This window comes from Rhinolophus ferrumequinum, chromosome 8 (assembly GCF_004115265.2).
Source record: "Rhinolophus ferrumequinum isolate MPI-CBG mRhiFer1 chromosome 8, mRhiFer1_v1.p, whole genome shotgun sequence".
Taxonomy (NCBI): Eukaryota; Metazoa; Chordata; class Mammalia; order Chiroptera; family Rhinolophidae; genus Rhinolophus; species Rhinolophus ferrumequinum.
Genome location: NC_046291.1, coordinates 31,621,660 through 31,638,658, shown reverse-complemented (window position 1 = coordinate 31,638,658; position 16,999 = coordinate 31,621,660). Strand labels below are relative to the sequence as shown.

Sequence of the window (16,999 nt, the reverse complement as noted above, 5' to 3'; positions counted from 1 at the left end):
GAAAAAGAGGTCCAGTGTCAGAGCCTTCTTGGTAAGCCTGCGACACAGGCATAAAACTCATCCCTCACAACACAAACCTGAAACAGCCGAGCTGTTTATTCTTCAAATACTATGTGCTAAGCATTTAACTAAAGGACCCATTAAAGTAGGGGGGCTGTGGAAAGTTCCCCTTTATGGGCTGCAGATTTTTAATGATTTATCAAGCTTCCCCGAGGTTACCACTTCACTGCTTCTGAAAACAAAACATAAAACAGTTGGAATGTGGACTATAAAGATGCCTGGTGAAGTGCCTGCCCCTCCTTCCCTCCTCTCCTTTTTTTCATGTCATTGAATGTCTAGAAATTAACAAAGACAGGACGCACTGATCTCTGCAGTTACTCTATGAGCGACAGAGCTGCTCTGAGAGTAAGGAAGGGCAGATGTTCGGAGACACCCACCTTTGTAATTGGATTTTCAACGTCACAACATGATAGACATCTTGCAGCATGTCGGCCACTGTCGCGTCGGGTGCATCTGTCACATAACTGAGGGGGAGAGGGTTCCACCTTCCCAGCTTGATTATTCCTGCACGGGGAAGAAAAACATAATAAACACGTATCTGCTATTTATTAAACCTTCCCGTTGTTTGTTCAATGTTAAGAAGGTCATTCAATAGTCAACATTCAAGGCCCACTCGGAGATATTTTACAACCCAGTGCAACAGCCTATTTCTTTCTGGCTGACAATTGAGTGAGTTAACTATACAGGAAGATGAGAAGGAAGGGATGAGGTTTAATCCTGGACAATCAGCTCTTTTTTGTTTTCCTGTTTCTTAAATTACTTCGAAAACCATAAGGATACTTCCTTCCCCCAAAGTCTTGTTTCACACTCTAACTTACGACTGATGCTAAATATACCGGACTGCTGATTTCATAGACAAAAAAAAAAAAAAAAAAAGCCTTAAGTAAATATAAGATTTGGTTTTGAATTGTACAAGAAAATTCCTGTGTGTGGGCTCAGCACACACAGTCACATCCTGACTGTGGTGTGATCCCCAGTGCGAACAGCGTTCGGAGCTGATAAAGCAGTTAGAGTTCACTGCCAGATTCTCATTTCACCAGGCAGAGGGTTTTTTTCCCCAATAGCACAATGACTGACCACAGACCAAAACAGAGATGCCTTCAACTTCCTTTATGTACGTATGTGTGTATGTATGTATGTATGTATGTATGTATTTATTTTAATTCTTCAGCTCTTTTTAGAGTGACAATGATACCCTTTCCCTGTGGGTTTCCTGCAGCATATGGAAAACACACATGACAACAGAGAATAAAAATCCTGGTCAAAAGTGGGCTACCTAGGGCAGTGATTTTAGGAATAGCCTGGTCAGAGGAAGATTCATAGGACAGTTTCAGCAAACATGTGGTGAAAATGCTAACTTATTCATAAGAGGAACCCATCTTATCTGGGCATATATCCTATTTCCCCAAAAATAAGACCTAGCCGGACAATCAGCTCTAATGCGTCTTTTGGAGCAAAAATTAAATTAATATAAGACCCGGTATTATATTATATTATATTATATTATATTATATTATATTATATTATATCATATAAAACCCAGTCTTATATTATAGTAAAATAAGACCGGGTCTTATATTAATTTTTGCTACAAAAGACACATTAGAGCTGATTGTCTGGCGAGGTCTTATTTTTGGGGAAACACAGCATAACATTGATGAAGAACAATAAAGATAAACTCACTTCACACAAAAAAACAAAAAACAGAGTAACAAAAATTTTATTTGCATGCTATGAAAAATTCAATAGTCCCCAAAATGTCAAAAATTGTCACACATTAAAAAAAAGCAAAAAAAAAAAAAAATTCATGTTTTAGTGATGGAAGAAAAAGCAGCATTTTTATTGTTATTTTTGACAATACAGGTGAGTCCCACTACTTTGTTCTTTCAAAAAATTTTTTTTTTATCATCAGAGAGAAGATGCCTATATACCCAAGTGAAATTTAAAAAGATTCACAAAATGATGCTTCACAGCTAGGGGGTGAGAGTCCAATAATAGCAAATGAACTTTCTGGTCAGGGCATGTCCTGCCCAAGATGAAACAAATGAATGCACAATGCTTGACATAATGCTTGAAAACAGGGAATAAACAGAACAAAAATATTAAAATGATGCACTGTTTCAGTATTAAGATTTAACAATCTGGTGCTGAATATGTTGCAGTATAAATAGTGCCTGGACTCAGATCCAATAAAGTAACACAGCTCTCATTCATAGTACCGTATGTCTCTAGTTCTGGCTCCGTAAGTGAGATTTCACTTGCCAAGAAAAGCTGTTTTCTTGTGGGGATAGTTTTCCTAACATTCTCTCTCATGACAATGAAAAGTGCACAGCACGCCGCGTGCAGCAGTCATGAAATGAACACCCAGGGCCCACTGGCCAGCCACCCACCAGAGGCCGGGCCTGCTGCCTTGCTTCTTTTACTCCTCCTGACATTTGAAAATACTAAAAAGATCCCGTGCAACATGTCTAACACATTTCCTTCTTTAAAAATCACTCCGCGGTTTTAAATTCCTTTTAAAAATCATTACCATCACAGACCACGAGTTGAGTATAAACTGACCATGTCCTGAAGATATGATATTTTATCATCAGAGATCAGAGGGGGGAAAAAATGAAGTCAGCAATTGTACTATGAGAAGCAAGGAGAAGAAGCCGATTTGGTGGGTCATTTCTGTTACTAAGAATACGAAGGTCATATGAAGCAAATGAATCCTGCAAACTTCAGTGCACAATCCTAGAGTGGATTCATCTACGCTGCTATGTGTGCCACTGCTCATTCCTTTTTATTGCTGAGTAATGTTCCACTGTAAGAATACACCAAAATGCAGCCCGACACAACAGAATTATCTATGTCTGGTTTCACTTATATAAAATACAAGACCAGGCAAGACTGGTCTATGGGGCTAGAACTCAGAAAGAGGTCCCTCTGGAAAACTGTCCCTCTGGATGGCAGGGACAATTGACTGGAAAGGAACATAATGGAATTTTCTTGGTTTGGTTGGTGGCTGCATGGATATAAAAATTGTCAAAATTCATAAAACTAAACACTTAATATGTATACATTTTATTGTCTGCAAATTATACCTCCAAAAAAAAAGTGAAGGGGAGGAATCTCTACAGGAAATGATAGACAAATAACTGTACTGGAAATAGTAATCTCCATTTAATAAACTCTCTCCCCGCCTTGATAAGCCAGAGGAGACTTGTTTGGGCTGGAATTAGACACACACAGGTGTCTTCCCAACACTTAATTCATCTACCGAGAGCAGCTGCTACAGGTTGGTTTCTACCTCTTGGAAGAGAGCTGTTGACGGATGCTATTTTCAGGCAATGAGCAGTGGCGTGTGCTTTTTCCTTTTTTGCAGCCTACTGACTAACCTGCACAAACCTAACAGCCATGTCCTCTATGCACTTGTACCAGATGCAAGAGCTGCTAGGACAGCTACATCCAGAAGGCAGCTGTCTAGCCAGGCAGGGACTTGGAGTAACTCTTTGTAATAAGAGTTCTCTCCAAACAGGGATTCTGTTTAATGTATTAACCCTCTGGAAATACATTCCTTACATACAGTCCTGCTTCTCTGATATAACATACACAATACGATTACTTGGGCTAGGAGTCAAGTGTTCATTGAGGAAATCACATTGGGAAGCAGCACACCTTAGTGACTAAGAATGCAGGCTTCCAAGTCACATTGCCTCGGTTGACATCCTGGCTCCTCCAGCGACTAACAACGTAGCCTTAGCAAGTTCCTTACTTTCCCCACACCTCAATCCTCTCATCTGTAAAACGGAACAATGAAAGTACCACAGGAATATAAGACAGATTCAGTGTAAAGCCTTTAGCACAGCGCCTGGATATAATTAACCTCAAAATGTATTTACTGTCATTATCTAGACATTTTTAATAATTCTTGAAAGGAAGATATAGTCCATTTATTTCCAAAATCCTGACTTAGGATTATTGGTGACCTCATTCTTGCTCAATCTTCCATTTGGTTATGTGCCTGCAGAAGGCCCTCCTTACTACATATCACAAAGGAGGACTCTGTGTCCATTACGTCCGTCCCGCTATTCCCCCAGCACCCTCTTCATTCCTCCCATCCTTGCTCCTCAGGGCCTCCTTTCCTTTTACCTACGAGTAGATTCAGATCGCCCCTACTTTCACAACAGCATTACAATCTCTTTCCCCTCAGTCCCTCGTGTTCTGCGCAACCAAATGTACTGAAGGTGCACCTCCAGGTTCTCCCGTAGATACCTCGTGTTAACACTTTCTAGGAGGAAATGGAGGCTCAGAAGGGTTGGGTTAACTGGAATCATGTCACTAGGAAGTCACAGAGCCCCGGCTCACCACGATGTGGCTCTTCCGAGTGTCCTGTAAGTCACACAAGTTCACGTGTGAGGCACATCAGAAGAAAAGACTGGAAGAGAATCGGTTCCAAGTTTGGAAGGCCTTGCGTGCCTGACTTAGTAGCACACGGTATCGGTCAGAGGCCTGGAGTCAGAGGTGAGTTTATGTCCAGCCTCGTCTGCTTTCAGCTGTGAGACTCTGAATAGGTTGTTCAGTTTCTCTGAGCCTCAGTTTCCTTCATCTGTAAAATGGGGATAATAACAATGCCTACCTTTAAGGTTGTCATGAGGCTTTAAATGAAAATGAGAATTTAGCACTGGGATTGGCACACAGTAAGTGCTCAGTAAACATTAGGGGGAAATAGATCCTTGAAAGTTTTTGAGTGTAGATGTAATCTAGGAAAATTAATCTATACTGATATACTAAAAGACAGAAGCATTTTGAGGAGAGAAAAAAAATCTGAAATAATACACATAGCTGTGTCTAATTACAACCATAACAGCTTCTTCCTGTCTCCCTTGAAGGAGGGATACAGACCCCACCAAATGCTACAGTGCAATAAGGAGGACAAAGAAGAAAGAAGAACAGGTTATGTGCCCACAGGGGATATCTGACTCACAGAGACGGTGAAATCTCAATAAAAATGGCATAACTATAAATATACATATATTATTTCTAGTGTTCATGCTCTGTGAGTAGGTTTTGTAACCCCAATCAGAAAAATGAGAAAAACTAATTATGATTAAATTAGACAGTCCTACATTCAAATACACGCATGTGTGTGTGCACAAGTGTATACACACACACACACACACACACACACACACACACACACAGCCATACCTCGATCCCAAGCACATAGTAAATATCAGTTCCCATTTCTTCTCTGAATACATATCACACTCTCCTTCTGTCTGGAATATTGATCCCCAATATTCACTTCTATAAATCACACATTCTTCAAACTCTGCCCCGAGAATAATTTTACCCTGATCCACCTGGCTTGAAGCAGTCCTTTCTCTACACAGTTGCACAATAAATATTCTTGGTCAGTATGTGTATCTTATAAGGCACTTATTTTATCACAATATTCTTTTAGATTACTTTATAGTTTGCAAAGTGCTTTTTGTTTTGTTTTGTTTTTCAAACCATTAGTTGATCCTCATGAGAACAGCAAGGGGTCAGCATTCTAAGCGGAAGTGAGTTGAACATCAGAGAAGACTTTTCAAAGACATTAGTGGGTTACAGTCAGGACCAGACCCTAGGTTTCATCTGACAAGTTTTCTAACTACTGGACCAATAATCCCCTTTCCACTCAGCTCTACCCATACGCCAATGGCCAAACACAAGATGAGCCCCCAGAGGCCAGGGCCACGGCTCATTCAGTCACATCAGGCAGGGTCTTGACATTTAATGTTAAACAAAAGAACAAATAAGGCCACTGAACAAACAGGTGACAGGCCCAGAAAAGCCAGCTATACTTGGAACTTCTCTGGAAAAAAACTGTCTCCTATAATAGTGCCATTTCAGAAATAAACATTGTTTCCTAAGTCATCTTTCCTATTTCCAAGGAATTTATCATCTGCAAACATTTAGAAAATGCCTGGTGTTGAGGACTATTACAGATGCAGTTTCAAGGTCTTTGAGTCACAAATTACGGGCCTTTATTTTAGGGTTGAAATTCATACAAATGTTAACATGATTGAATTGAACACAATATAAATATAATTGTTTATATCCAAACAAATCTGTTCACTAAAATACAGAGAACCAATCCACTCTTTGTGTAATGCCTTTAGACCAAATAACAAAATGCAATTGTAGGTAAATTTCCCATTAGTGACATAAAATTAGGTTGGGAATGGAGGCAATCTTTGTCTAAAATTAAAAAGATGCAATAATGGAAACCAGTTTTTCACTCTCTCAATGCAGTATTCTGCCAGAGTCAAAGAGTTCACATTTCACAAAAAGAAATATCAATAGTTTTTTGTGTTGGTATGTTTTTGTTATTTTTATCAGTTTGTAATCTATTGCAGAGAAATCAAATAGTCTTCTCAGTAGATGCATAATTCATACCATTAGTATTATTTACCTTTAACTATGTGAAAACAAGAGCAGTGATAATACACATTTTAGTTCATCAGTATTTGAGTCAAGTTTTTAGGAAGTTGATCACTTCTGAGGATAAAATAAAATGCGGTCCTAATATAACATAATCAATAGAACATCAGAAGGGTTTGTATTAAGCAATAATCATTCATTCATTCAACAAATTTTTCTTTGGTACCTCCAGCATAAGTCACTAAGATGCAAAGATAACTCAATACACAATATCCCCATAATTATGAAGCTCACAATTGAGAAGCTTATTATTGCTAAACACATAGCTAAGTGAAACCACTCTTAAAATAAACCAAAATGATGGCATTTATCCCCTGTACCTCAAATACGAGAAATATTTACTTCATGAAGTCCTGCAACAGAGAGCTTGTAAAGTACACAAAAATAATTCTCACAGTTTGCAGTGGCATATAGATAGATGGTGATAAAACAGATATATGTTGAGTATATTGTAGAATGCAGCCCACAAATCAATCTGTGAGACAAAAATAGGAACCCACCAAAGATATCAGCAGTATTCTTATAATGCATCTCAATGAATAATTTTCTTTTATTCCAGGTGCATTTTAACCTTAATTTTCAAAACAAAGTGAAAACTCAGCCAGGGGAAAAAAAAAAAAGAGACATTAGCTTTAATATCCAAAGGCTGGGGTTTTATAACTCATAACTCCCTGGAAAAGATCTCAGCAAAAGAGTATCAATAAAAAAACCCAGCCTCAAAGTAACTGAGCCTTGGGGCTCCTAGTTCATGGTATTATTTCCACAACACACCAACTGCTGACGAGGCCCATTGTAAAAATAGGAGAACTCATGACGTTGATTGCATCTGTTTATCCCCCTCAGAGTAGTCGTGTCCCGGTGCTAGAGCATATAATTTTCTGTTGTTCAGCTATGCTTTGTTAAAGAAATTAAAAACTGTCTGTCCTATATAACAAGAACATAGAATTATTTACCCATAAATCACTTCATGGAAAATCACTACCCGGCAGTATATTATAACTCAGCCTGTTTCAAACCTGTGGCTGACTGTGGTATATCATCAAATCGTAGAGCAGAGAGGCATAAATTGTAGTTATTGTTAAACCGGTGGTGGGAATGACTTTTCAATGAGGAAAAGGGGAAAAAAAGGCAAAACAAAAATGATTTTTAATGCACAGCTTAGCAGTGCCCCCAATACAACTTACTACAACTCCTCTATACCGTCTGCTTTGATTTTAAAGACTATATTTCAAATATCTTGCATTGGGGTAAAAGTAAGTGGAAAACGAAAGAGCATTCTTCTGGCATTTTACATTATTCCAGTGCCATTATAACTTACACAAATTAATGAAACCTCACAACACACTTGTCTGGGAACCTACAATACACTTACTTAATCCTGTATTTATAACAATACAAAAGAAAACACCAGACAAAAATAAATAATTCAGTGATTCAGAATAAATGTTGAGCCTACATTGTTACATAGATTATCTAAAAAATACACACACACACACACACACACACACACACACACACACACACACACAGCCTCATCCCCACAGAGAGGTCCTCTCTATCTGCATCAATGCAGGTATTATTGACAAACACAAACAAGGTGGTTTTTCTCACTCTTTAAGAAATTAACTTTTATTCTTACGTCATATCTGTATCTTTCAGGGGAAATTATCATCAGGAACATTATTAGTAATAAAAAATTGAAATATGAATTTAGAGCACTTTCTGAACAAACTATAATGATATCCAGCTGTCTATCAATCTTTTCTTGAGCTTCCTCTTATGCTACAGAAACATTCTACTTAAAAAATATATACAGTACCATTTGGTGTCTTGTAATTCTACACATGGTTTTTACATTTTGCAGCACAAAGATTTTGTCTCATGTAATAGATGCTGCTTCACATTTGGGAAACGTTATGTTATAACCCTGACTTTTATTAGATTATTTAATATAAGCACTAAGTAACTAGACTAAATTAATAAAGGCACTATTGGAAAAAAGAGAGAAAGCGAGAGAGAGCGAGAGAGAGAAAGAGAACAGAATTATTCCACAAATTAAATAAAACTTTCTGAAGTTGTTATTTTAGAAACCTTTATTTAATTTTCAAAATTCCTAGTCTTCTGAATAACAGCCAAAATATTGGTCAGGATATTAAAAAAATATGGTTGGTCTTTAATTATTTATTTCATAAGAGTGCCACTTAAAACTATTACATGGGGGAAAAGGACAAATGAAAAATAAAAGTGTTATGATAAATTATTTGGGATCGGTTCTAAGTTCCTGTCACTGGTTAAAAATTATTTCATCTGGTATGTATTTTCTTATTATTGTTCTCAGTTTAATCATTATCTAAAAGAATTTAGAATTAAAGGATTAATTGTGGCAGGTAACACAACCAAACTTCTCTTTTTTTCCTTCTTTCTCTTCAGGAATACATTTGCATAAAGAGATTTCCCTCTAGCCTTTGTCCCCCTAAAATATTTTCAATCAAAGACACAGGGGGTAAGGGGGCGTCCTACTCTTTTACCCAGATTTCACCATATTCTAGCAGATGCTGTTCATGACTTACGGTTAGCCAGTGTTTCTGCATCCTCTGGGGTAAGAATTATCACTCAAGGTCTACAAGTACAGTTGCTGCACATAGTTCCCATCCTAACTAATGACACGTATTCTTTTCAGATGGGGACTCAAATGTTGCACCAAGTTTTCCTGAGGACCTAGCACTCCACATACTTGACTTGCTGGCCTCAGCAGCCTCGGAAACCCTGTCAACTGCATGCTGCCAGTTATACATTCCAGAATTGTCCTTTAGGCATATTCTGTTTCCTATAATTTAAGGTTACATAATATCTGATCTTAAGGGCACTATTACGATGGCATGTTGATTACCCAAGAAAATGTCGCCATGAACATGAAGGTGAAAAGAATCCCCATTTATGTTGTACATTTTCATTCATGTTTCAACTAACCTGATTTCACCGTAATTTGTTAAGAAACTACAAGACATGGAAGCAAATATGGGTGTAACTATTACAAAATGGCAACTGCTTTTGGTGTGGAGGGTTTTCATTTTGTTTACTTTGTAGTTTTGTTCCTTTAAGAACATCTTAATAATTGTTACTTTCAGTACATCTTCATATATACTGTACTATTTAAGAATTTACATGGTTTTCAGGTTTCAGATATTTACATTCAAACAAATGTGACAGTTCCTTGGTTTCCATTTTTTTTGGAAATGTCATATTTAAAGGCAGCAAACCAAATGTGTAAATATGGCATTACAATTTTAATGGCTATAATAAGGAAGCCATGGACCAATACATAGGAGGTATTCTCTCATTAGGCAAATATTTCTTGAACCAAACTGAAGGTAGATCTATAGTCTCTACATATACAGTGATAAATAATGACAGTGGTCTATTTGAGATCCCTAAAATATTCATCCCTGTCACAAAAGTGTCATCTGAATCCATGGGCAACTTGGTGGAGAGAAAAGAATTATTCCTGAAAGACTATCTAGTTACCCCATGGTAGCTGGGCCAAACGGTTAGAGATAGGGGAAGGAAGGATTCGTTTCCTCCCCATTCTCAGGAATTTGCAACTTAGTAAGGATGGTGCTGTTGAGAGTGGTCCTATTAAGTGAACGGGTTCCAGGTTCATCCCGAGAGCAACTGGACGCCCCACCCCTGGCTTCTGGAACAAAAGCTCCAGGGGTGGGTCCCATGAGATGCTGAGGATGAGCCAAGTGTGAGAAGCACTGTGCAGGCTGCCCAGTAAAAATAAGGACCTGGAGCATGGAGAAGACTGATCCACTAATACTCCTCAAAAGAAGGCCAGGCGATCAGAAGATTCCCAGGTTCCTTTTTTCCCAACTCACCAGCAAATATTCTCACTACTGTCAAGTGGGTAAGTGAAGGGAAAGGAGAAAGTTATTGCCTGTGAGAGGGAAAATGGGGTTTGAAGTGCACTGTCATGAAGTTTTACTTCTTTTTAAATTTGAAGGCTAAATAGGTAACACGGTGGGGGCGGGGGAGGCAGGGGGGGAAGGGAAGGGACGATTTCCTGTATATGCAGAAACTCTTTACTTTACTTAGACTATAAACTGCCAGAAGGCAAGGGTCATATCAGTTTCACTGTTTTATACAACCCTCATGGCTGCAACCCCATAAGCATCATGAGGCCTAAAATGCAGGGCGTGTGTGACATCACAGAAGAAGGAAGCCTCTTTGTTTGAAACAGCAGCAGACTGGGGATCAGGATATCCAGGTCTGGTCTTGGATCCTGCAGCTCTGTACCTATGGGCAACTCACTTAACCTCTCTGGGCCCCTACTTTCTCTTCTATATAATGGGTATTTAAAAGCCAAAACAGAATAAAACCAACAACAAAAACAAAAAATAACTCCCCTGTCTGATCAGAAAAATGGTAATTAAAATAACATGCGCTAAACTGCACTGAAAATGATAAAGTGCTGTATAAACATATGCTAGCATTCATGAATTGTAAGTTAACATAAAAGAGGTAAGCATTATGTTTTTTAGAAGGTTTTTAAGGGAAAGTTTCCTTTCCTTAAGCAAAAATGTGAATCTTCTAAAATGTCACTAACATGGCAAGTCATCGGATGTAGTCAAAAGAACCTGGGCTTGGACCTTTGTTCTAGCTCAGTAACTGTAGCAAGTCACTTCATCTGTCTGAGCCTCCATTTTATTATCTATAGGAGTAGCCGAGAGGAGGTACCCACAGCTGCATCTCACCATCCGCCCTCTGCTGCAAAGCATCCCAGCAACCCAGTGCACTTGTAAATACCTATGGTGTCTATTCCTCACTAGACTCTAAGCTCCACAATAGCATAGCGCCTGCCAGATGGTAGAGGTACAGAAATAAAAGGAAGGAAAGGAAGGAGGGAGGGAGGGAAGAAGCGAGTGAGGGAAGGAGGGAGGGAGGCTGAGACGGAGGGAGGGAGGGAGAAAATGAGGGCCACTCTGCCATGGCCTACGCACGGGAAGCACCAGCTCCATTGCAGGTTCACCTGAGCTCCCTACCCAGACTCTGTCCCCAGCATCCTGCTAACCCCTCAACAAGTAGAAAACTGAGCTCCCATGCTGTCGGCACCCAGGACATCCAGGAAGACCAGCAGGAGAGATATTCCAGACAGCTGCTGAAGGCACAGAGGAAGGCCTAAGAGGATGAAATCCTCAAACCAAATCTTCTCATGGAATCCATGTCAACCCCAGAAATGTATTGATTATCTCCCCCTTGCAGCTCGGACGTTCTAGATCAAAACACTGCCCGAATACGCTGGGGCACAGTAATGGAGGCTTTGATTACTGTCATTTTAAAAAACACTTAAGCCTTCAAAACTGAAAATAATCTCAACATTGAATTGGTGGATTGATTTTTCTTTCATTAAAATTCTACTTTTCAATTACAAGAATGGCAAACACCCAGCTTTTTGTTTCTCAGGGAGGGCTCATTTTTAAACTTTCAAAGTATAGTAAACAACTTCTAAATTCAGAATAATTGAAGGTCTGCCAGTTGGTGAGCAAAACAACAATGGCTTTCATATCAACCACTAAGGGAAACATGGCTCAATCAGGATTTTTTAACTGAATATCACTCTGCCAATTGCACGTCTTACTAAAATAGCAAAAGCTGCTGCTTACAGACTACTAATGGACTACTACCTGAATAAATATAGCTGTGTTCCTTATTCTTCACAGTAAAATTGTTAGCTAAGAGAGACTTTCCTGGCGATTCTTTTATTTAATAAAAGATAACACAATTATTAGAATGAGTAAGATATTCTCTGATCAATTTTGCACTTCCATCGCACCAAACAGAAGAAATAAATTGTTTATATGTCTCCACAAATAAGTAACTTCCTCTCCTTAAAGATATATTTGTATGTGGCCAACAAAGCCTCGAGCATAACCCACATAAGTAAATAAATCTAATTCATTCAGGAAGTATGATGCACAAAATTAAGAGCAAGGTACTAAAATCTCAACACTATCTAATTATAAATACTAAGAAATTCCCTAGGAATCATTGACATATGAGACCCTGAAAATGTAAACGAGACCTACTTTTATTCGAGCTTTAAAAAATAAAAACTGGTAAGGAAGATGAGGAGAAGACAAGAATGATATGAGAGTAAATTTCTATTGTGTTCCATTAGAAAAAAGCCTAGCAAGGACCCCCAAGGGCTATAGAATCAGGAGGGTTTTTTTTTTTTAATTCAACCATCCTTGAAACAACTTGAGTGGTGTTTTGTTTTCATTCTAATATCAAGCAACCATCAACTTCCCATCTCTAAAAGGAAAAAAAGAGACAAATCTCAAAAACATATCTGGTCACTGTGGTCACTAAGAAAAACGTGGAAAAAAAAGGATCAGCTTAGTTTGCTTTTCATTATTTTATTGGTTGTTTTAACACATATATTCTAGAACACCTGGGAGGAGCACAGAAAATATTCACTACAAGAAGACTGATTTTTTTCAGGTCTGAACTTTTATATAACGAAGAGCAGGCAGCATGGGCCACTTTTTTTGCTGCCCTGGAGCAGCCAGCTGCTTCAGGATGAAGCTGAACATCTTTTTCCCAGCCACCGGCTGCCAGAAACTCATTGAAGTAGATGATGAACTCAAACTCTGTACCTTTTCGGAGAAGCGTGTGGCCACAGAAGTTGCTGCTGGCACTCTGGCTGAAGAATGGAAGAGTTATATGGTTCGAATCAGTGGTGGGAATGACAAACAAGGTCTCCCCATGAAACAGGGTGTTGTGACCCATGGCCGTGTCCGCCTGCTCCTGAGTAAGGGGCATTCCTATGATAGACCAAGGAAGACTGGAGAAAGAAAGCCCAGATCTCTTCAGGGTTGCATTGTGGATGCCAATCTGAGTGTTTACAACTTGGTCATTGTAAAAAAAGAGGAGAAAGATATTCCTGGTCTCACTGATACTACTGTGCCTTGTCACCTGGGGCCCAAAAGACCTAGCAGAATCCGCAAACTTTTCAATCTCTCTAAAGGTGATGCCTGCCAATAGATTAAGAGAAAACCCCTAAACAAAGAAGGTAGGAAACTTAGGACCAAAGCACCCAAGACTCAGCATCTTGTTAGTCCAAGCGTCCTGCAACACAAACGTGGGCATATTGCTCTAACGAAACAGCATCCTAAGAAAAATAAGAAAAAGACCATGGAATAGGCTAAATCTTTGGCCAAGAGGATGAAGAAGGCCAAAGAAAAACACCAAGAACAGATTGCCAAGAGACAAGCAGGCTATCCTCTCTAAGAGCTCCTACTTCTGAGTCCAGTCAAAAATTAGATTTTCTAAGAGTGACAAATATGATGAGACATCAAATCTCAAAAAAAAAAAAAAAAAGATAAGCAGTGTGTACCTTAACAGGCCACCTTTTCCTCGCTTACTCATTTTTAGTTGTTCAATAGTGTAGTATTGTATTCACTTCATTATAATCCATCAAGAAACTGGGTGTTTCTTTTATGCTTATCATGGTGTCGCGATGTTGCTACACTAGAAATAAGTAGTTAACCAAGTCATCCAATATCACATTCAAATTTGTACCAAAAACAAAGACTAAGTTACTAATTTTTAAGTTCTGATGTAACACTTTTTTGTACAATGAAATACGTGAGTAAACTTATTTAACTTAAAATGCTCACGGACATTTATGTATCAGTTTGTTGTTGTTCTTACAACACTTGGAAACATCTCAAAACCAGTCATCTGAGTCCCTAGCTTAGTGACTGACACTTAGTAGAGGCTCCCCAAAAAATGCTTGCATAATAATATTGAAACATGATTGCATTCATTTTGGACTCTGAGTCCAAAAATGACTGCAAATTTCCTTCCCACTCATATCTATGTATCGTATAGTTTTAGCATTTAATTTGTATTTTGCCAAGTAAAATAAATAAGAAGCAAGAGTTTTACAATTCTTGCTCCTGCTACAAAATTACTTGATGACACAAAATATTAGGTCAGGATGGTGCATGTTATAATGCTTATAATAAACCAGAGTAAGAGCCCTGAAACACAAATTTTTTACTCATCTGTAAACCACTCCATGTGAAGGAAAATCATCTAAATGATTTATTCCAGTATTTAAATAAGTCACAGCAACTTCCCTTTCTGGTCTAGTCATGATGATGCAGTCTATGATGCCAACAGTTTAATGTTTCTTGTTCCTCCATTGGCAAGAATTAATTTAGGTTACAAAATGACTTCACATGAGATATTGCTCATGTTAAATATCCAGCAATTTTCAATACGGGCTGCATTTAGACTATAGCAATTTATGTACCCAAATCTGGATCGGGCCCAGATTTTCTGTCCCTGCATTTCCAGCCTCTGCTTGGTTCATACAAAACTTTTTATTCTTTTCCCACGTAATGCAATTATTGGTATCAGGATATTTTCTAAAATTCTGCCCTAATAGAGTCATAAGAGATACTTGAGATTTCCATATTTGCCATCTCTATTATCTCTTTGGAAGATAATTAATACCTCACCCCAGAGCATTCAAAACAACTGCTGCAATAATCCAAAAATTCAATTGCCCAGAGTGGGCATCCTTATACAAACATTCATTCTGGACAATTTAAGGTATTTCCTTTTGCAAATGTAAGGCCTAGAGATGTATTTTACAAAAATGACAATAACATTTTGCATTTGAAATGTAGAGGAAAACGACCTTTCAAAGTCACCACAGCACAAAAGGAAGTAGTCACTGTCCCATGGATCTCTGGGAACCGCAAAGTCCTCAGGGAGAAGCCCAGTAAGGGTAGAAGAAATCATAAATGCCCGGGCTACTGTGTCTCATCCACACTGAGAAACTGCCCAAGTATAACCTGATCCATGGTTATTAGTGAAGATATCACCCCTGTTGTTAACTTATTCCCAGCAAATACATTTCTGTTTCCCTGGAAAAGGAGATTTGGGTGCACACTCACCGGCCTAAAGGAAGGCCATATTAGCAATTTGGCAGGTGCCTGAGGGCCATACCTAATCTGCATAAAATAGAGCAGATTGCAACCGCCCTCATCTTTTTTATTTTTAAACTGGTTTTTGAAGCCGAGCATACATAAAATCTCAGAGGGAGAGACAAAGAGATGGTAGTGCATACATATTCCTGCGTGCTTTTATTTTCAGTAATTTTGTACAAACCATCTTCCTGAATGACTATTTACTGAAACAAAGATAACAGAATAAAAGGTGCTAGGAAAAGGAGTAGGCAGGGATCACAAATGCCAAAAAAAAAAAAAGTCTTATATCTTTTAATAGATCTCCATAATCCTCTATGGTATAATTTTTAAATCAGTTTTAATTTAAATTTAGTGTTTTTATATTTTATGAACACATACTAAATGGAAATATACTCTGAATTTGAGAAACAGGCTGCAGCTAGCACAGATTCCAAGACTAATAATTATTTATAAACCTATGATCTGTCTAATAGAGAAAAACATTATATCAAGTGTCACCCTTATCATCTCAATGCTGGCTTCTGCTGCTCACAGAATAATTTAAAGTGACAGTGCTCTTTATATCCTAGGAATTTATAATCTAAGTCATTCAATTCAAGCTTGGGTGAATCTGAAAATTATCTCAGCAATAATAAATGGTGAGTAATATAAGACACACAAAATCTGGAAAAGAAGAATAAATGCACAGAGGTAGGTATGTCAGATTTTTTTTTTAATGGGTTAATGTAGACATGAAAGTCACAAGAGAGAGCCATGAAAGAATTTGGTTTCTGTTGCTTTAGAAAAACAGAAGCTGCCTAGCAGGGTGCTAGAGAGCCCAACGATGTTGCACGTAAAATAGTTTCACCTCAAAGAAGCCATACTTACGTACATTCCATCCCTCAGCAAGATGGTGGAATTGAGGGTCAAGAACTAGGGGATCCCTGGTGGTTTTGAGAGAGAATATAAGAGGACCTAGAAGTTGCTTCACAGAGAAATGAGAAGCCACAGTAGAGCATTAAGAAATGCTAGAGAAATGCCAACCTATGAATATCTACAAAAGGTAGGCATAAGCTTTTCTGGAGCTACAGAACCTAGGTAATGAGAGACTGTTGCATAACGTGGGACATATAGAAACGAAACAAAGACTACTGAAAAAAAGAGTAAAAAAGAGGATGAATGCTGGCAACCATGGGAGGAACAATGGAACCTGAAGACAGGCAGAACAAAAAGGTATGTATGATATAAAGTGAAAAGTACTGGATTAGAATCCGAAGACCGAGTCACCAAACTCTCCGTGCCTCTCAATCTCCTTCCCCTGTAAGTGAGATCATAATGGCCTCCATCTCCTGGGGTGCTGAGGGCATAAAATGAAGTACTATGAATTCAGGTTATCTGGGACTTCTAAACTGCTAACCTACTGTAAGCCTCTATTGTTGTCGATGTTACAGAGAATGGACACAGTGACAAAGAGTTTAAAATGACTA

At 38.4% G+C, this 16,999-nt stretch overlaps 2 protein-coding genes across 9 annotated transcripts in view; one reads left to right on the top strand and one right to left on the bottom strand.

Moving 5' to 3' along the window:
* The window catches only part of SATB2 (SATB homeobox 2), a 282,872-nt gene that overhangs the window by 102,490 nt on the left and 163,383 nt on the right, over positions 1 to 16,999 (bottom strand). For all 8 annotated transcript variants that reach the window (XM_033112094.1, XM_033112091.1, XM_033112095.1 and 5 more), the window contains one exon: positions 438 to 564. In XM_033112094.1, coding sequence (XP_032967985.1) covers positions 438 to 564 — 127 coding nt within the window. The remainder of the gene's footprint in view (positions 1 to 437; positions 565 to 16,999) is intronic.
* On the top strand, positions 13,111 to 13,821 carry LOC117025836 (40S ribosomal protein S6-like). Its single transcript, XM_033112099.1, has 2 exons — positions 13,111 to 13,513; positions 13,748 to 13,821. The coding sequence occupies exons 1-2, from the start codon at positions 13,111 to 13,113 to the stop codon at positions 13,819 to 13,821; spliced, it is 477 nt and encodes a 158-aa protein (XP_032967990.1).